This window comes from Colletotrichum godetiae (assembly GCF_030913485.1).
Source record: "Colletotrichum godetiae strain CBS 193.32 chromosome Unknown BDP55scaffold_66, whole genome shotgun sequence".
Taxonomy (NCBI): domain Eukaryota; kingdom Fungi; phylum Ascomycota; class Sordariomycetes; order Glomerellales; family Glomerellaceae; genus Colletotrichum; species Colletotrichum godetiae.
The window spans coordinates 113,770-133,632 of NW_026851314.1; the positions used below are offsets into that span (position 1 = coordinate 113,770).

The 19,863-nt window shown below is 55.0% G+C and overlaps 4 protein-coding genes across 4 annotated transcripts; 1 reads left to right on the forward strand and 3 right to left on the reverse strand.

Moving 5' to 3' along the window:
- Positions 1-100: 100 nt before the first annotated feature.
- On the reverse strand, positions 101-2,118 carry BDP55DRAFT_698001 (scd2/ral3; the record flags this gene model as incomplete). Its single annotated transcript, XM_060577744.1, has 3 exons — positions 101-1,027; positions 1,085-1,864; positions 2,023-2,118. The coding sequence occupies 3 exons, from the start codon at positions 2,116-2,118 to the stop codon at positions 101-103; spliced, it is 1,803 nt and encodes a 600-aa protein (XP_060423759.1).
- Positions 2,119-12,177: 10,059 nt separating this feature from the next.
- Positions 12,178-13,859, reverse strand: BDP55DRAFT_564038 (GANP/Nin1/mts3/eIF-3 p25 family protein; the record flags this gene model as incomplete). Its single annotated transcript, XM_060570291.1, has 3 exons — positions 12,178-12,391; positions 12,445-13,714; positions 13,778-13,859. 3 exons carry the CDS (start codon positions 13,857-13,859, stop codon positions 12,178-12,180), a joined length of 1,566 nt encoding a protein of 521 aa, XP_060423760.1.
- A 447-nt stretch (positions 13,860-14,306) lies between these two features.
- BDP55DRAFT_707898 (EAP30/Vps36 family protein) lies at positions 14,307-16,806 on the forward strand. The gene is made up of 2 exons (XM_060578087.1): positions 14,307-14,785; positions 14,860-16,806. Exons 1-2 carry the CDS (start codon positions 14,685-14,687, stop codon positions 16,694-16,696), a joined length of 1,938 nt encoding a protein of 645 aa, XP_060423761.1. The 5' UTR covers positions 14,307-14,684; the 3' UTR covers positions 16,697-16,806.
- Positions 16,807-17,097: 291 nt separating this feature from the next.
- On the reverse strand, positions 17,098-18,192 carry BDP55DRAFT_698004 (uncharacterized protein; the record flags this gene model as incomplete). The annotated part of the gene is made up of 2 exons (XM_060577745.1): positions 17,098-17,809; positions 17,927-18,192. 2 exons carry the CDS (start codon positions 18,190-18,192, stop codon positions 17,098-17,100), a joined length of 978 nt encoding a protein of 325 aa, XP_060423762.1.
- Positions 18,193-19,863: the final 1,671 nt, after the last annotated feature.

Consider the following 19,863-nt stretch of genomic DNA (forward strand, 5'->3'; position numbering starts at 1 on the left):
GTGAGAATGCAATGGCGGGTGGGGTATGCTTTTGTCTCTCAAGTAGTTGCGAAAACCATCTAGGAAAAAAAGTTCGAGCCGAATAGCACCTTGTTGAGCCTTAGACCTGTTCGACATATAGAAGGAGCTTCTCGTTCCTTTGCAAGGCGTAGTCGAGGTCGTTATCGCTCATGAGGTTAGGCTTGTCGCCGGTGGGCTCGTCCTTGTAGAAAAGCTGGATCTCTTCGCCTACGGGGATCTTGAGTCTGTCAACAATCTTGTCGTACAGCTGCTGGAATGAAATGTCTGTCGCGACTCGGATCGCAATAAGATCGCCGTTGAAGTAGAGCTTGATTTTCATGGCTTGAACTTGACCCTGGCCGATGGCAGGTGAAGGCTGCGACTGCGAAATAGACGATGGCTGCCGGTTCATTCCGGGCTGACCCATCGCTCGTTGTTGAGCACCGTAGCCATTGCCGTTCAGGTTGTTCTTGGACGATTGTCGTGAAGCCGCATCTGCTGGTGATTCGTTCGATGAAGGCTGCGAGCCGCCCGATAGTCGGTATTCGTCGTTCGGCGCATTAGGATCGATTTCGTAGTCGCCTTCCCTGGGAGCGAAGAATTGCTTGACGAGAGTACACCTTGCGATGTAGGCTGGCTGCGCGAGGAGGTTCTTGACGTAGGCATCCAGGTTGTGTAGCCGGCCTTCCGTGATTTGGTCTGTGACATAGTTTACCGGACCCGGCATGTAGGGAAGTGTGCGCTTTTGCGTGCCGGTGTTTCCTGCCTCGGCGGGGAAGTCGGTGAGCAAGGCAATCTGGAAGTCGTAAAAGTCTTCGTAGTATCTGGACAATTCCCAGTGGCGGCCATCCTCCAGCACTGCTTCAATGACGAACCAGTACTTGTCTTCCGCAAAGCAATATCTCGGAATACGGGCTGAGATGGGAGCATAATGCTGCGACGCTGGTTTGGCGTAGGGGCTCGGTTGGGCAGCTTGTTGAGAGTTGCGTGATTGCTGGTGCCCAGCTTGTTGTTGCTGCTGTTGTTGCTGTGTCACGAGCGTTAGCCTTTAGGATTACAAGAGAGAGGACGTGGAGAAACGTACATAGTTGGCACCGTTCTGTGAACTGGTGCGCCCGCCGCCTTGTTGAAGACTCATGCGTTCCATTCCTTGCTCGATGGAGCCGCCCTGTTGCGGTTGACCATTGTCGAACTTGCCCAGTGTGATGCTGCTGTTCTTGTAGTCGGCCGCCATCTTTTTCCATTCCTCGACCTTGGGAATGCCGGCCTTCTTTATGGCACCGGAGGCGTCTCCAACGGCGGTATCCGTCGCCATGTCGCGTATTTCGACAAAAGATACGGGTATCAAGCCGGGTCCTCCTAGTCTGCCGATAGGCTTGGCGACAAACCACTCGGGGTTGGATTGAGCAATGACGATGATGGCCTCGCCAGCCTTGGCCTCCAACTCGTCGGCGCGCTCCGCCACAAAGTCGTACATGACGATACCGTAAACCATCGCGCCGGACCTGCTGCCGGACCTAGACATACGCTGCGTCGGCTGAGTTGCGGGTGGTGACTGCATTGCGCCGGGGGGCGGCGCAGTCTCGGCATAGCCGGAGTCGTGATCAGGGTTCTTGGAAATTGTCGGAGACATTGTTGGAGGCCGGGGCATCGCACCGTCGGACTGGCCACTATCTCTTTCGGTTCGGCCTAATGCTTGGAAAAAGGCTACAGGTACGAGACCGCGGGCGTCGGGCAGTGCTGGGTTGCAGGCTTCGTACCAGTCGGGATCGTTCTCTCTGCCGATGACGTGGAAGAAGTCGCCGCGCGAAAAGCTCAGCTCTTGGTTGGACTGAGCTTCATAATCGTATAGGGCTCGGATAACCTGGTAGGTGGATTCCAGCGGTCAGCAAAGATGCGATTACGCAGGGCAGTTGTCAGCTTTCCCCCCACCATACGCATATTGCGTACGCGCGAGGTGGAGGCCCAGGCGCATGGGGCAACAGCCGTAGCATGGGGATTGAGGCTTCTATCAGCACATACCTTCTTTGGGGGGACAATAGCAACAGCAGACTTGGGGGCAATGTTGACTTTGGCATTGTCCTTTTCGCCCTTGATGGACCGACGGAGGGCCTGCATGAGGTGAGGTACTGTCAGTAAGTGATCGGAAAATCGATGTCTGGACATTGATTCGCGATTCATCGTGGCTATGAGCATGGGCGCATGCGGGGTTGCTCATATACAGCGGAGAGTGTGAGAGAATGAAGGGAGGGCAAAATGTCGCAAAAGGGCTGAGGGCAGAGAGAGGTACTGAAAGGCAGAAACAGAGAGCGCATGCGAGATTGTGCACCAGTTTCTTTTTGGTGAGGATGTGAAGTTGTGAGGAGGGATTCGCAAGAGCACGAAGTGGTGTTTGGTGTTTGGTATTGGTGGTGGTGGTGATATGTGCGCGCACGACTGGGTTTCTGGAAAGAGGGAGAGAACAGTTGATAGGGGTGGGAAGAGGGGGGAGAAGATGGGAATGCGATGCAGAAGAAAGAGCAGGATTGCACAACAGCAGGTACCAGGAGGGTGGAGGATGACGAACCTTCATCTTGTGTGACGCTCCCTCGCTTTGGGGAGGAGAGGACAGCTGCAGATTCTGGCAAGAATAAAATGCGATGTTGCTTGCGAAAAGGAAGTTGAAGTGGGAGTGGTGACGGGGGGCCCTGTTGCACCACGGGAAAGTACGAAATGGTAAGGTACTGACTGACTACTGACTGATGTAAGGCAGGTGGCAGGTAGGTGCAGGTCAGGTCGAGAGAGTGGAAGATAGGGATGGATAATGGGTGGGATATGCTCTCCTTGGGCCAAGCAAGGCAGCTAAGGCAAGGCGTGATTGGGCGCAAGGCAGGGGGTATTGGTATTCGTAGGGGGGGGGGTGGGCGTGGATTGTGTGGATAGTGAGCAACTATAAGCGACGCTGCGACAGGAGGAAATATGTCGATGGTGGTTGAAGGTGCAGCAAGTGCAAGTATTTGGTGTTGCAATAGCAGTTGCAATTGCAGTTTGTGTGCGTACCAGGCAGGCCAGGCGGGCTTCTTTCCAAAGAGATGAAGGAGGAAGGTCCGGTGTTGGTTAAGCTGGGTTTGAGTTGACTGTAGTTCCTTCCGACGATGGCTTGTTTTCTTTTTTTTTTCCCTTTTTTTTTCTTCCCTTTCGACGGAGGGAAGGAGAGAGGGGGGGAAATTGATTGATTGATTGGGACTGGTAGGTTACCGGGACCAGGCTGATGCCAGTGCGAACGGGAAGGAAGGAGGGGCGATGATGACTGGGTCGCACTTTCCCTCGGATTGCGTTCCTTACTTGAGTCGTGGGGGAGGTGCGGTTGGTACGAAGTGGTGGAAGGTGGTGGTGGTAGACTGGTTCTTGCCGTGGACCGTTGGGCTTTCTCTTGAAAAGGAAAGCGACGGGCTGAGAAATGGTGCGGCAGGTGGAATGTGTGGAAAGATCGACGGGTAAAAGTCGTTCCTTCTTGTTCTTTATCCTCCCGAGATCTTCTTGTTCGATGTTGTCGATGTCGCGGACCCTCGGTGTTGGGCTTAGCTTTCCTTTCTTTGCCTTTCCTTTCTCTCTCTTTTTTTTTCCCCCTTTCTTTACACAGCTCCTTTCTGCTCTGTCCGTGCGACTTTCGGATCTTTCTCTTGTCTGCCCGTTTGTGTGTGTGTGTCCCTCCAATACGCTTTTACCACGCGATCAGTTTCGACAACGTCCTTCCAAATTGTCCGCTTCGTTTTTTCCCCCTCTTCTTACTTCACACTGAGTAAAAATAAGAAAAGGAAATCGTCTTCACTGGATATCGGGCTGGCGCAGTACTTCGTGGGATTGTCTCCCCTCTGCTTTCTTATTCGAACTCGGACGACGGCTGTATCTCTCTCTCTTTCTCGGCCTCCGAAACAAGGTGACCCGCGACTCAACTCGGGCTACACGGTACTCGGCGGGGTCGCAGGGGTCGGATGTGAGGTTGGCAGATGCACAACTTCTCGTCGTTCCTCGATCAATGACTATCGTCCAAGGGCCCAAAGTTGAACTCTTGAATACTCGACCAAGTGCAAAGATTGCGCTGGACTTCGGCGTGCGGCGGACTTGCTGCGAGCGACCTGGAGGGTTAAGGGGAGGTGAGGGAAACGACTCAAGAGAAAGCGGCGCGGACGGGCGAGGGTAGAAAAGGCTCGTTCGCCCAACCAAGCATCTGCCCAAGGTGCCTGGGTACCCCGTACTCACTACCACCTACTTTACTCAACTTACATTACGGAGCGCTGCGGCACAAACACACACACACACACACACACACCACACTCCAACGCCCGGGATGGACTTCCAAGGTCCAAATCCCACCAGACCAGACGAATCGAGGGGGAGACGGTTGGAAAGGGCTTGACTGGTGGGACTCGCCGACGAGGGTCGCCGACACCCCGGTCTGTACCCGTCTGTCCAGTCTCCCACTGGGCGTGGGTGGGTAAATTGCGCTAGGGTTACGGGTGGGTGTCCTGCCCTCCAACGAGGGTGTCAACTTGCAGATTGCTATGGATGGTGGCATGCGTCTCGCCACGGGAGTATGTGGGCAGTGGTCCTCGTGCCTGTCTGTCACTTTGTGTGCCGTGCCGCCTGCCTATTGCATGCTCTGCTGCCAGGGCTGTGCGAGACATTGCTACTAATAATTAACAGCCCTTCACGCTCATGGATGTCATCAACAGGAAAGATGTTTTTTCTCCAACCTTCGTCTACGTTTACCTCAGCTTTTGGCGCACCAAGTCTCCGGCAGCCGTCACTCGGCACTACACTTGCACCATCACAGCTAGAACAGCAGCCACCGTCAGAAATCGCTCCGTCTAGTAACGCAGCAACAGCAAGCTCGGGAGGCACCCGGTGACAGTTGACTGACAGGCCAGTCCGAAGACATGAAGGCGGACAGCCATGGGCACGGAGACTAAACCATCTTACGTACGGACCGGGCATTGCGCGAAACCACAGCGGGCGTGGTGGTTCAGCAGCAGCAACCCTCAGATGGAAAGCTTAATTCACCCCCCAAAGTCTTCCATGGAGATAGCATTCGGGAGCCCGTCACAATAGCCAATCCCACACCGTACAGTCCTCCCACTCAGCGGAACCATGGAGAACCAGCTCTCGGTATAGTGGACGTCCAGTGGTCCACGCCCGATGGGTGGCTTTGGTCGCCGCATTCCTGGTGCGGCATAGTCATTTCAGGGCCCAGGGACTAGCAGCTCGAGTGCCAGTCGCACCTTGCAGCTGCATGTCTCGTCCTCCTGCTCCCCAAGCCTCATGCTGGTGGCAGCCACCGGCTCTGAGCCGAAGCACGATTCCTCGGACGACAGCGTGAAGGATTGCGACAGGCCAGCTGTATCAGCACAAGACTTGATCCGCAGTGCCTATGACGACGGCACTGAAATTCGTTCGAGGGCGCTAGAGCAGCCAGCAATGGAGATACAAGACGGCTACCAGTCATCAATCATGGCTACTCTCCTTCGACGACCAGCTAGAATCCTCCTTCATTTTCAGCTCTCGCCCAAGACACCCTCAATTAGCGTATCGCAGTCAGCTTTCCAATAGTCTTGTCCTTCTCTACAGCTACCGCAAGAAAGGCTGGAGCTGTTCAACAAGCCAATCTGCCGCAGCAGTCGACATCACACAGCGAGGAGCCGGGCGGTTGGGCCGCTTGCCATCGATACCTACCTATTGCCAGTGCCATGCCCTGGACCCCATCCCCCCAAGGGCATCCTCCTCCGCGGTTGCTCAGCCTTTGCCACTGTCTTCCTGGGCGCGCACATGGCAAAACCTCCACTCAAACACAGACCTTTTATTTTCACCAACACCCCTCATCGAGTTGGATTGAGCTTTACACGCCCCCATACGAAACATCAGTTTCCAACCAATAGCAAGAGCAAAGAGCTTTTGACACTTGCTTTTGCATGAACTGACCTCGCTCTCCAACAGCTTATCCCGTCTCTGGCAGAGTTGATTGAGCTCCCCCGGATGGCAGTGCGACGCAGGGGACTGGTCAAGAGACGGAACTCATGGCGGCATCTTATCGATTAACGCAAAGACTCCTTCGCTCCCTTGTGATCCCGAGCAATGCAGGAAGAAGGGGTATCCTGTGCCCCCCATCTATCGGCCACACTCTAGCAGAGTTCTTCCTTCTTCTCAATCAGGGACAGCTCACTTGAACAAATGCCTCTTGGCTAGGACCCCTGTACGCGGCGGGCCCGGACGGTAATTATCTCTTTGGGACCCATTGAGTTCCAGCCTAATAACTTCAACGGCCTGGACGCCACTTCGGCCTCAACCCAACCTACGGTCGAACCCTACCACACGGATCTTTCCCCGGCCACCAGGCCGAGACAACACGGCCTATCCGTTACCTTAGACTTCGCCGGTATAATGTGAGGTTGCGGCGTCTATCCGTACGACCCGTCTACGTTGCGATTAGTGTCGTCGAAAGAGCTGCATTCGTACCTCTACGGCTTGGCGGTGGACTTGTAAGTCTTGCGCAGACCACGACGTTGTCACAGATCTCGTCGGTTGCCATGCGGCTTCCGGACGGCCTGGAACGCCGGGGATGACGCAGCATATCCCCCCAAAAGGTGCTAGCAAGCAATTGCATGGCGAATATCCCGACGTTTATTACAAGGGTCTCGTGGATCCAGTGCGATCCACGCCAAGCTGGCATCGCGAATCTTTTTTGATATTGTCTGTTACTACTGGTCATGCGGACATCGTCAGGTCAACATGGACACTGGCTCCCATTCGAATTCTTATGCGCATTCTAGCCCTCTTCACACTGGCCTCCACCGTCGAGACGGCTCAAAACCTAATCGGCTTTTTGTCTGAACGACATGGCGATCTCGCCCTACCGTTGGAGGTGCAAAGCCTGCGGAGTACGGATACACTGGTCTTCACACTAGCAAAATGCGCTTGCGAGGATTCAAAAGTCTGGGCCGGGCCAGAATACGTCTTAGCCAATTGATCAGCAAAGAATGGAGGACCAGCTTACGCGCCCACGCGTCGGTTCAGGCTGGAGCAAATTGGCGCGCGCATCCACAAAAACAAACTTGCAGCCATCATCAACCAGCAATGTCGAATCGCATTCCGCCGTCGCCAAAGTGCATTTTCTATCGTTGATGCCGTAAGAATTCCGGGCCTTTCTGCGAACTACATGTCAGGGCCAACGGCGTTGGACCTTGCATAGACGCTGCCCATGCACGCCTCATCAGAATGACTTCATCTACCGAGTTCCCTGGTGCCGCTGTTCTTCCCAATCCGTCCCAGGTTTCCGAAGCCTCGAATAGATTACTATCTTCTCCATTCCCCCACCCATGGTGCTCTTGATGGCGCCTTGGTTCCAAGGTGCGCTAAATGGCTGGTGCAGAGAACCCCCGCCAACGACCCGTTTCAGTGGGACGGTTCAGGAACCATATCCCGGCCCTTCTTGGCCTTTTCGCTGACTGACGGATGTGGCAGGGCTGGAGAAGAGCTGTATGCTTTTTACCCGCATCCTTCTGCCGCTGCTGTCGATCGCTAGCGGCGGTTTGTACCTCATCTACGGAACGCGGCTGGCACTCGAGATAGACGCGGATCGAGTTGACGTTGCAGGGGCTCATTTGGGATTACCAAGCCTACGGTACGGATCTCTGCACTGTAACTTGCGCCAGCCCCAGTTGGCTCTCACGCCAGTGCTTGATATCCCTCAAAACCGCGGCATATGAAAGCACTTTGATGGGCATGACGTAGGCCGGAACATTGGCAGCAGAGCCGCGCTTTCTACCGACCCCATGGCACCATGCCATCCCCCGTTCTCATGCGCATCGATACACAGCTGACCAAGTTGGCCTGAGACTACCTTAGCTGTCATCGTTTCCAGAAGCTTCGCAGCTTCACAGCTCCCTGGAAATTGCATCTACAACAGCGCGTCGTACGTCCAGTGCCATCCATGGCATGCGAAACCCGCTGATGGCCAAGGAAGACAATGCGCCAGGAAATTCAAGCCCGATAGCGAGACTCGCATTCCAAATACCCGGGGTCACGTTAACCCACACTTTCTCATCTGTCTTGGCTACCACTTTACTGAGCTTACAGAGGCAAGGTCTAGCTTTAACCTCGTGCCGCAGTTGTGTTCGGATCCAGCCCGTCCCGTTCGCGGGCACGACACAACTTGAAACTCGACGTCCCATGTCGCCTGAAACGGGGCAGAGAACGGCACCATCACCAATGAAAGGCCAGGAAAATACACCCATCCTGTGAGATTTCAAGTGCTTCCAGAGTTCCAAATAGGATGGGGAGGAACCCTAGCCTATCCCTAGTTGATGATCATCAAGTCAGGGTTGCCTCACATCGGGATGCCCTGGCCAAAAGGTGAGACCTGTCAGCCCCAATCGCGGGGTGAGAGATGGAAACTGAAGTGCTGGATCATCTTCTTGAGCATCAAATACATGGCGTAGTCCCTGAAAGCCCAACTTCAATGGCTTGTTGGGCCAAGACTCGAAACCCCTGTTGAGATGACGGGCGATCACTTACCATGACGACTTTTCCAGTGTGCTCCTGCTATCACGAGTCGTCGACCGCGCGAACAGTATCAGAGTGAACGGAGAGACTCAGTAGAAGAGATTGTGACGGTTCAAGCAATCACCCGTCGTCTCCGCAGCGCCTCAAAAAGCAAACTCGCAGAGACAGACTACACCTCTTCACTACCCGTACATACAACCTCGACCTCAGGCCGAAACAACTACCAAAAGACAGCCCGGCATGCAAAGTCCCGTTCACACCATCCCGTAGCGCCGATCTTCCGCTGCCGACTCGCGGGCTCTAGCGAGGACACCAAGTGCCACTGCCGTTCGGTGGTGGTCGACTTTTGGTAGCGAACGGCTGACTTGGCGTAAGGGAAAGGGGTCTTTCGCATGGCCTTGGTCCACGATGCAACGCCAGACCACCAGTACGCGTCTTCCCTCGAATGAGGCCCTTCTTCTTAGTCTCTGTCGGCCTTCCTCGGAGTGGCAAACCGTGGCGGCCCTTCCCGCGGAACACGACTGTCCCCGGTCAAATCAGGTATTTTAGACTCGGATTCGGTAGACGGCAGACGGCCTGCGGGCCAATGACTTGTACGGACCAACGGCCTGCTCGTCCAGAAATAGCATACGCAGTCCCTTTCGACGGCCGCGCATAGTATAAGGTAGCTAGGGTTACAGACAGCCCTCGCAACCCTGCTTTCAGTTCAAGAGGTTGCGGGGGTTCTAATGGCTTCAAAGAGCATGAACTCTTCAGCAAGTCTGGCATGCGACATGGGCCATGCGATCGATGTTATGTATCACCCGGAAAGGAAGCTGGCTTGTCGGCTGCACCATCTATTACCGTATTCTGCTGCAGGTTATACGCGTGTGCGAACACCCGGGGGAAGAGAGCTGCCGCCTTCTCGATGAGCATGTAAGCCAGTTTGATGACACTAATGTTCATCACCGGGTTTCTGGCGACGTCTCCCGCACGATTTCCACCACGGAAAAGGGAGGAAATGGCCTTGCAGCTTCTCTCCTCCCCCGGGAACACAGCAACACTCCGAGGTCTTGAAAGGTTGCCTTACACCACCAACACGACCTACCTCGGCGTGACTAGTCTCTTCGTGATGAGGCTTCACCGAAACTCAAAAACAGCGTTTCTCCCTTGCGCCCTAAAGCATCCTTCTCACCCTTTTGTTTCCATTCGAGCCCCCTGGCTCGAAAGCTTGCCCAGACGATGCTATAGCTTCTTAGCTTTAACCTTTTTCTTTTCCATGTAGGTAATGCCATCCGTCCCCTCGATGCGCCTGACCATCTAAGCGCGGGATGGCAGACCCCGGACCTCGTGCGGGTTTGTGCGTCGCGTCTGTAGTCTCTTTCGCACGTACGTGAATTGTCATATCGCGACGAGGGGATTTCTACTTCGAGCTGTTTTCTTCGAACCAACGATAACCTGCAGGGAGGAAACCCCGAAGGCCCGAAAGGTGAGCTTGAAAAGATGGACGACGAGAGCAGAGTTTGGCTCATGGTTGGATAATGCCAGCAACATGCTGTTCTGCTTCCATGGGCTTGTGCACGGCCGCTGCCCTTCCGTTAAACGTGCGAATAGCTCACGGTCTTTTTCCTTCTTCTTATTCTCTTTAAGAACGGGAATAAGACGCCCGTGTTCGCCTGAACATCTACACACCCCAAGTCGGATTAGTTTATCCCGTCTGCAGTTAATTGGACTTTGAGATGTCTATGCGAGGGTCGATGGGTCTAGACCGCTGTGGAGGCGCTCGGCGGAGGTAAGCTAGATAAGGTGAGAGTGGGCAAGTAGGTAGGTGGGTAGGTAGGTTGGCGACTTCTTCGGCCCTTGATCGGGCAGTGTCTTTTATGTGCATGCTCCAAGTCGAGGTTGAGGCTGGGGCTGAGGCTTGTATGTCCTCCCCTGCAGCGCAGTCCCATGACGCTGGGTCTTTACACACAAGAGACTTTGAAAGCTTTTTGTTCGTTAGCCTAGACTGTGACTGGGAGGAATGCGCCAAGGTCTCATCGTCTTCTGGCTACGGAGCGTCAGGGGGGGTACAGACAGTCGAGTTATATCTGCCACAGAGCCCACTGCGGCAATTCACAGTTGCTTCTCGACCTCAAATTTTCGGTTCTGTTTCGATACCCTACGGATGATGGTCGATCGATCTTCTCCTTTGGAAGATACCGTTTCGCGGCGGTATGTCGTATCTGGATATGTCGGCGTATCGTAGGATATCTCAATAAGCCTCTCTCTCTCTCGTCTGGAATCTGCGCGGTGTGCCACCTCTCAAGGGGATGGGGGTTTGCTCTCCGCATCCATTTCTAGAAGCAATCTGTACAATAATGGAACATTGTTTGGATTAAGCTTGCCCCCCCCCCCCCCCCCTTCTTCAACCCAATCTCCAAATTGTGAATGATATGACAAGGCCCAGATACGTCGAGGCATGTAGTTTACCCAACTCACAAGAAACTGCAACCGCGATGTTGACGGTGACGAGACCCTCCTGCAGTCCTCTCAGTGTGTACAAAACCCATAATGCCAGTGCCGTTCTCTTCAAGGTCTGGTACGGAGTACCCAAAGCCGCAAATCATAACCGTCTTTGTCCATTGAAACCACCAGACACTGTTTCCAGGCACGGTTGGATTTTCTCCAGATTGCCTCAACGAGACCGTGCTTAACAGGTACGAAAATGCAAGGCCGCGATATGTCAAGTCTTCTCTTAGCACGAGGGCTGCCACGATGTGGCACCGACTAGGCATGGACGTGAGAGATCCATCGCCTCTACTTTTGCAGCAGCCATACCTTATCCGCGACTGCAGATGGCATAGGGACTTAGATGGTTACTGCCACCAAGGCGCATGACACTCGCTTTGCAAGCAATCAACAAATGGGGAATGAGAATCACATTGCACAAAATCAGACATGTAATGTAGCAAATGTATAGATCCCACAAGGTCTTAGTAGACCGGATTGCTGCCAGGCTGCACAAGGCAGCCTGCGACATATCCATTAAAGCTGAATGACGTATATGCAAACGTGCGTAACAAACTCCAATCGCCATCTATCCCTTGTGGAGATAGATCTAATGAATTTTCCGCTCGAACGCCATCCTGCTGCCTCTGCGATTGCAGGGCGAACGGGTATCATGCCTAGAAAGCCCCCAGAGCCCAAGACCGGCACCAAGCCGGCAATATCGGTCGTCATCAGCGGCTGAGCCGCTGTTTTCCAAGCATCGCACCCCTCGTCCAGCGCTGTCATTCATGAACGAATGAAAACGTTCTCGCTGCGTGGAGCTGTGCGTAAGCGTCAATGCCATCAGAGGGGGGCGAGCAGCGAGGTAAAATCGATATTTCGTAAGCCCGTGACCAAAAACTGGTATTAGACGTCTCCGAAGGGCGCAAGTGATGCAAGGTAAAATAGCACGCCAATGTTGTGAGAGTGTCGGTAGGAAAACAAGAGAAGAAAGAGGAAACGAGGAGGAATGAGACCCAAGTCCACGAGACAAGAGCCTGTGGGTTTTGGAGAGAGAACCGGAGGGAGGGGATTGGAGGGAAGACCCTGCAGGTGGCTTTTGGGTCGGCGGTGGGGATGGTTAGAAGTTGTGTAGAGCAAATTGTGATGAGAACAGAGATGACGAGGAACTCATATCTGTCCTTTGATGTCAACCTTGCGGAAAGCCTCACTTCTGGCGGAATCGAAGAGGGCTCCGGCTTTGCCGGTCAAGAGAGCAATGGACTCTTGTCGTTCCTCGAGCAGATGCTGACCGTTGTAGTCGACAATGAACTGAGCCGCATCAACGTCGGACTCGAAACCGAGTTCCTCCGTGATGAACCGTAACTTTACGTCTGGCTTGTATCTGCATCCAAGTTAGCGAGGTGTGCTGTATGAAGAGATGTGGGTTGAACTTACGCTTTGCAAATGTTGCATAGAGCAGCAAGACGCTCACGAACGACGAACATGTCCATGAGGTACGCACCCATGTTAGGGGTGTCCAGGTAGAGCTGGAAGAACTTGTGGTAGTTTCCCAAGGCAAGAGCGGATCGCACCTGAAGAGCATGCTTAATGGGTCGCTCCTCCTTCTCTGCTGCGGTTAGATCTGCCAAGGCATCATTCAGGCCGGTACGGTTGGCAGTGTGGATGAAGTACAAAATGCGATAGGCCTTGAACTCGATGGGGTTTCCTTTCAGTCCCTTTGCGTACAAAGTACGCAGCTGGGTTTGGCACTGATTATACTCACCAAGGTCCCCCTTCTCCAACGCAATTCGGGCGTGTAGTTCGTAAACGGTGACTGTAAAGTCGTTCTTGATCCGCTGCACTGTCAGGTCTTGCCGCATGGATTTCAACTGGTCGCAGATGTAAGAGTAGTTGCCCTCCTTCTTCCACTTCTTCTTCAGGAGGTCCATCGTCTTGTGCAAGACGCGCTCGGGCCGAACCATGGAGGCCACCGGAGGAGCGGTCAGACGCAGGTATCGCTTTTCCAAGGTCTCGCTTGTGCCGACGACGGGTCCATCAGAGGGCGGAGGGCTGGGCGATCGGTAGGACGATTTGTAGCCGCCATCGAAGCGGCGTTGACGCTTCTCCAACTGCTTCTGGAACTTACTTGACTTGGGCAGTGGCTCATCGTGGCTGGCGCGTTTGTCGGGGGAGGCGAATGTGATTCGGTCTTCCAGTGCGTTGGACCGGTTGCTGTTAGTAGTACGCCAAGGCACGGCAGAAGACTTCTCATCCGGGGTAAAATCAGACGACTTTCTCTTCTTGGGGTTGGCAGACACTGAACCATCATATCGCGATGCAAATGGAGATGAGACGTTCATAGCGGAGTTCAGCTGGGACTGGCGCTTGTTTCGGATCAGATCGGAGGGGAAGGGCATCTTCTCCCAGTCGGTTGACTCGAGAGTGCCGTTCTCCATGTGCTGGGAAATGGTCTCCTTCAACTTGGCTTCAATCTCGGGGCGCGGCACGGTGGGGTCCATGTTGTGAGGCAGGAAAGACCGTTGGACGTAGTCGCGGACGGAGGGTGGCCATTCAACCTTTCGTGGAGCCGGGGCAGGAGCAACAGGAGCGGCTTGGTCGAAGGGAACAGCCAAGGGTGGCGGCGAAGTACTGTAGGCAGGTGCAGCGGGTGGGGGAGGATACTGGCCGAAGCTTTGTCGAGCCTGGACTGCGGTATATGCTGGATCTGTGAATCAAAAGTCAGTAAATCAAACAAGGATATCTTCAGGTTGACAAGAGAAAAACTCACTGGGAGGGTAAGCATAGTTGGCAGGAGGTGCTCCATAGGCAACGCCTGGAGGCGGCGCCGGAGGCCAGCTAGTGGGCATCATGGTGACGGCTGCGAGGATCGATCTTGAATGATTCTGAATCGAAAATTAGTCTTGATCGGTCTGAACAAGTATATCTAGCGATCTTGTTGTGGTTGAGGTTGACTAGGAGTTTTTGGCGTCGAAGTATCAAAGGGTCGAAGGTGCGTTGATGGTGGGAAGGGAGAAAAGATAGAGTGAGGTTGGGAGGAAGCCGTGAAAGGTGAGGGCGGTAACAAAATGATGGTGGTCCGTGTGCGGGATTTCAGGTAATAATAGTGGAGAACAGACCAAACAGTGCCCTTGTGGCCACTGGCTAAAGACTTTTGGTTGTCACTGGCACAAGGGGGGCCACAGCTATAATTACCTGAGTGATTACCTAATGCACAAGAAGTGCACCGTGATGCACAGCGCTAGCAACAAAGCAGGACTATCGTTATAGTGGGTCGGCAACATCCCACCTTGAAGTCCAGCGCCCCCTCCACTCGACCGTTGCTTCTCCGTGGGGCAGCTGTAGAAGGTAGCGAGAGATAAACTGACGCCTGGCATAGGCGCCGTCGGTTGAGTTTCTTCAGCCCCAACAGCATTCAACTATACTTGGTTCGGTGTTTCTAAACCTTTGGAGTTGTCTCTTTTACCCTCGAATCATGCGCAATCCTTGAAATAGCTCCGAACCCGGCTTCCGATATCCCTCCCCTCAAACCCTTCGAACCAGCCCGAGACCGTTCCTGACGTATGCGACAACCCGCGGCAAACAGCCCCTGCCATACTTCAACACCTCCAATCCAAACCCCCAGTCTTGCGCGCGAGCTTCAATCACCCTCGGTACGCTCGTGAATAATATGACGGATGTTTCTAAAACACATCGACCTCACGACCGCTCTCCGGCCTTCCTACCTACCGGATGAAGTCTTGTTGTTCGTCCAGGACAACGTTGGGCTTTATGAAGGGTAAATACAACGAACGCCACGTTTGGTTCCTCTCACCATAGCCAACATGCTAACAAGCCACGCTCTTCCTCTAGAAAGTTCAAGCTGCCCCAACAGCAAAACGGCCAGGTGTACCTGACGTCCCACCGAATCTGCTATGTCGACAAGGACGAGCCGCGCAAGCACTCGGTTGCGCTGGACCTCAAAGACATTGATCGATATGAGTTCTACGCGGGGTTCTTGAAGTCTTCTGCGAAGATTACCCTGATCCCAAAGCCAATAAAACGCTCGTCACTTCAGACTAGAGCCTCTGCGATATCTACTCCAGGGAGAAATGGCGGCGCTGGGTCACCAGCTCGAGCCGATGGACCTTACCGACCGCCACCCGAACCAGCGAGCGCAGCGACCTGGGTCTGTACCATCTGCAGCTTTTCCAACCCGGTCCCATCAAACTTCGATCCCACGACGGCAAACATACACACCCCGCTGCCGCCATGTCTAGCTTGCGGCATCAAGCCGACGTTGGCGCACGTCTTGAAGGCTTCCATCTCGAATGCGACGAGCCGCGCCCCTCCAGCAACCCCTTCGAGCCCAACAGTCAGCTCGCCCCTCGCGATGCGCCCTCGATCGACCTCCAACAGGCCCGACGACAACAAGGGACCTCCACCTCCCTGGCCAGCGGCCTCAAACATCAACGGCGGTGCCCCACCGAAGCCATCAGACCCGAGCGCGACCTTCCAGTGCCCTCGATGCACGTTCTCAAATCACCCATCCCTACTGTCGTGCGAGATGTGCGGGGCGCCCCTGATATCGCAAGACCTGCCCCAGGCAGTCGTTACGCAGGCGCAGACGCAAAGGACAGAGTCTCCAGGCCCAGTCCTCACAACGTCCTCGCCCGGTAAGGATACGGCGGAAAACATCAAAATCTCCTTCCGCGGAGGCGGAGAAAAGATATTCTACGAGCGGCTCAAGGGGGCGTTGACGCAGCGCAAGTGGCTACTGCAGGGAGCGCCGCCCGTACCCAAGAGCAATCGCACAATAGACGACAACGGCGCCCTCGTGCGCGCACCCGCGGCGGTACCCGAGCGTCCCAAGGGCGTCGGTATCGCGGGTCTGGAGCAGCGTGGGCTCGACATGCGCAAGAACAACGAGGTGATGATTGGCAGCGCGTTCGAGGATCTGGACGCCCTGATGGCATCCGCCAAGGAGATTGTGGCCCTCGCGGAGAGGTTTGCGAGGCAGAACGGCGGGACGGGCGCTGAGGCCAACGCTCTACTTGCCGAGTCGGCCAGCCAGCTCGGTCTGGTGACGACAAAGGATATCGTAGGCGGGAGCAGCTCCGAGACGCTGTATCTCTCCGAGTTGTCGAGAAACCTGGCAGAGTTCCTCACAGACGACGCCCGAGGCGTTTTGAAAAAAGCGGGCGGGATCATCAACTTGGTCGACTTGTGGGCCATGTTCAACCGTGCCCGGGGCGGCGTCGAGCTCGTGAGCCCCATGGACTTTGAAAAGGCATCTCAAATGTGGGAGTCACTCAAGCTGCCCGTCCGGCTGCGGAAGTTCAAGAGCGGTGTCCTGGTCGTCCAGAGTAGCGATCGCACCGACGAGACCACTATCAAGGCGCTGGTCTCCTGGCTGGACGACCTCCACGAGTTCCCGCCAGAGAAGGAGCTGGCATGGGACTGGCGACAGTTCGGTCGCGGGGTGACGGCGCGGGATGCCGCCGAGCGGTTCGGCTGGAGCATCGGCGTCGCAGAAGAGGAGCTGGAGATGGCTGAGGAAAGGGGCGTGATCTGCCGCGAGGACGGCATCGAGGGGCTCAAGTTTTGGAAGAATTATATTGATGTGGGCGATGTGAAGCACCGCAGGCGCAGGAAGAATCGCGAGGAGGATGAGGTGATGAAGGCGCTTAGAGAGAGCGGGCTGATGTGATTGCGAAGATGCCGTCTTTTTGGAACACTGAAAACATTGGATATATACATCTCGTGCTAGGCCTTCGCCGGCGCGATTTGCAGAAGATTACAGCGCAATTACTATTCTACAAGTGTGTATGTATGTGTATGTGTGTGCTTTGGGGGTTTCTCCCGGTCTGTCGTCTATGTAAAGATGCCCAGTTCCATGGTCCCGGCGGCTGGGTTGGTACCGCCTCCCATTGTCTTTAACCCATCTAATGCCAAAAGAAAAAGAAGCCCGAAAACGCCGATCCATGTGAACCAATGCCAAAGGGGAGGTTCTCAATAACAGAAAACAAAAGTCATCTGGCTACCGTCTGGCAGCTCTTGATCGGAGAAAACCAGGTTCCACGTATAACAACATCATGGAACTCACTGTCTTCATCTCTCCGCCTTCTCCATTAGACTCAACCTCACCTTGCGGTTCACAACCCCACCAACACCATACGCAGGAATAATACGACAAATTCTCGCCATCGTACTAATCCCCCAATTCTTGGCCACGCTCTGCCACCGATTCTGCCACGAGACGGGGGTCGCAGCCGCATTCGGCCGGTTATACACGTCCAACCCCAGCAAATGCAACGGCGTGCTCGCAAACTGCACCATGGCCGGCGCAGCAAACTGCACAACAGTCAACCCGCTCACCTTCTTCCTCATCTCCTCGCCCATCCGCTCATTCAGCCACGGGCCCAGCCTCGGCGGGACATTAAAGCTCGCGAAGATGGTCATGCAGTCGCGCAGCGTAAAGAGCGCATACGTGAGCATGGGGACGGGACGCGGCGTGGCGCCGGGAGGACCAAACATGCGCGCAAAGACTTGGTCTTTGTACATGCAGATGCCGATATTGGCGGTGCTGGAGGCGGCGAATTTTGCGGTGCCCGAGGTGACGGATGATGCGGCGTGGTTGTGGAGGGTGGAGGAGGCGGTGTCGAGGGTGTTTGCTGTGAGGTAGGTGCCGCCGTAGAGGGCGAAGATGAGGGCGAAGGGTTTGGAGAAGACGACGGCGTGGGGGCGGAGGAGGAGTTCTTTAAGGCAGGAGCGGACGCATTCGCCTAGGGGACGGCGGCCGGAGGCGTTTTCCATGATGGAGCTGCGGTGGATGGGTTTAGTTTTTGTGGTTTTGCGAAAGGGGGACTGAGGGGATTGAGGCATTGTGAGGGTGTGTATGTGGCGGTGGTGGTGGTGGTGGGTTGTGGTGTTTGCTTACCGGTCAATGATAGACACCAAGGGCGCGACCAAGGTGCCGGCGCAGGCTGCGCTGAAGAGGTCTGCGCCGAGGCGGAAGCCCAGGTTCTTTGTGTTCCATGCGGTCTTCGCCTCGCCCATTTTGGACTCCATGTCGACTTTCTGGGCGAGGGCCAGCGGACTTGGGGGTTTTATCTTGAGCTCTGGCGCGACGGGTGTGGAAGCGGTAGCGGTGGCAGCAGCGGCGGCGGCAGCGAGCCCTTGTGGTCTTGAGTCTCGTTCCGCCATGCGGGCGCAGTTGTGTGTGTGTGAGTGTCGAAGGAGGAGCAGGAGGACGTTCGAGCTTTGGAGGGTTGGGAGGTTGAAGCTCTCACGATGCTTGGCGGTGGTCGATTTCGCGGGGTGGGAGCTGCGATTGCGCTGGACCGGTTGGGTTCCCGACGTTCGGTTTGCGACGGGTGATGTCAATAGGCCCGGTTCGGATGTAGGAGGTGACGTATCGGCGTGGATGACGTCGTGAGGTTCGGTCGGTTTGGGGGAAGCTAAGGAGCTCCTAAGGTCGGACGGGACGACACAAACGAATGGGATGGAGTTCCTCTTTTTGGGGGGTGATTGACCTCAAGAGGAAGGATGAGGCGGGGGGGAGGGAAAGGCAATGGGGGAGATAGGTAGTCTACAGGTTACAGGTAGAACGTGGGAGAGAGAGAGGAAGAGGGAACAAGGGAAAATCAAGACGAAAAAGGACAAGAGCTAGAGCTATCCTATGGACACACAATAATTCCCATGGTTTGAAGAGAAGACCAGCCCGGGACGCAGCTTTTTTTCCTTTGCGACTTTGGAGCCGGGCACGACGCGCCCAATTATGGCCGTCTCGAGGAGCCAGACCAGCGACCCCGGGACGGGACCGTAGTCCGTGGCAGAAGGGAAAAAAATAGCAGAGCCTGGAGGCCCATGGGATAGAATAAAGTGGACTAAGGTATCACATCCATGGCCCATGGGTGCTACGGATGAGTGTGGACGAATGGTTGCTCGAAAATTTCAGCTTACTGGAGACCGAAGTCGGAGATAGTCGGTACGATGGGGCCCGAGGAATGGGCCCTTGTATTTGCAGTCTACATAAACATGTACACTACTCCGTACCATAGTCCGTACCTCTGGAGGAGGATAGTGGTGCAATGTGACTTTGCTTTGACGTCCATAGTATGATAATGTACCTCGAGCATCTGCCTACCTAAGCAAGACATGGGCGTGTGAATTTCTGGCGTGTTATCAGTCCATGGGACGGCCGTTCCAGAAGTTCCTGGAGGTTGAACGGACATGGCATTTTTCTCTCCAACGTCTCCATCGCAGGATCCCATCCCGAGCCACTGTAAATAATGGGGGTCCCTTTTGGGAGGTCGGGGGTCGGGGGTCGGGGGGTTGGCGCACTTTTGGGAGAGCTGGGGGATGTGAGTCGGACTCGGGATACATGGGACCAGTAAACACCAAGGGAGACGCTCGTTTTGGTGATTGGTGGGGGTCACACGGGGAGGGTCCCTAGCGATAGTCCCATTAACAGGAAACCTCCACCAAGTCACGTCAAGTGCGTGCTGGCCTGACATATGTTCATGTGGGTTTCCTGTGTAATTCAATCCCGGAAATCGCATGATGGCATGACTTTGAGTGTCGAGTGTGTTTGTTCGCTTCGGGCATGCACCTAAAATGACCAAACGAGAGAAGACATCCGCCTAGAGGCATCTCCAAGAGTGGGTCTCCTCGTCGGCTACTCTCCCGTTGGCCGTCCGGTTTCCTTCCGGGGGAGCGAACATGGACCCACCCGACCTCGGGATGATGGGATTGGATGATTGGGATCACGCTACGTACCCGACCCGACGAGTGGGTCCCATGTACCTTACCTAATGAGTGGATACCATAGATTAGCTAAGCTTTCGCAAGAGAGGCCGGGGGGCCGCGTGGTTC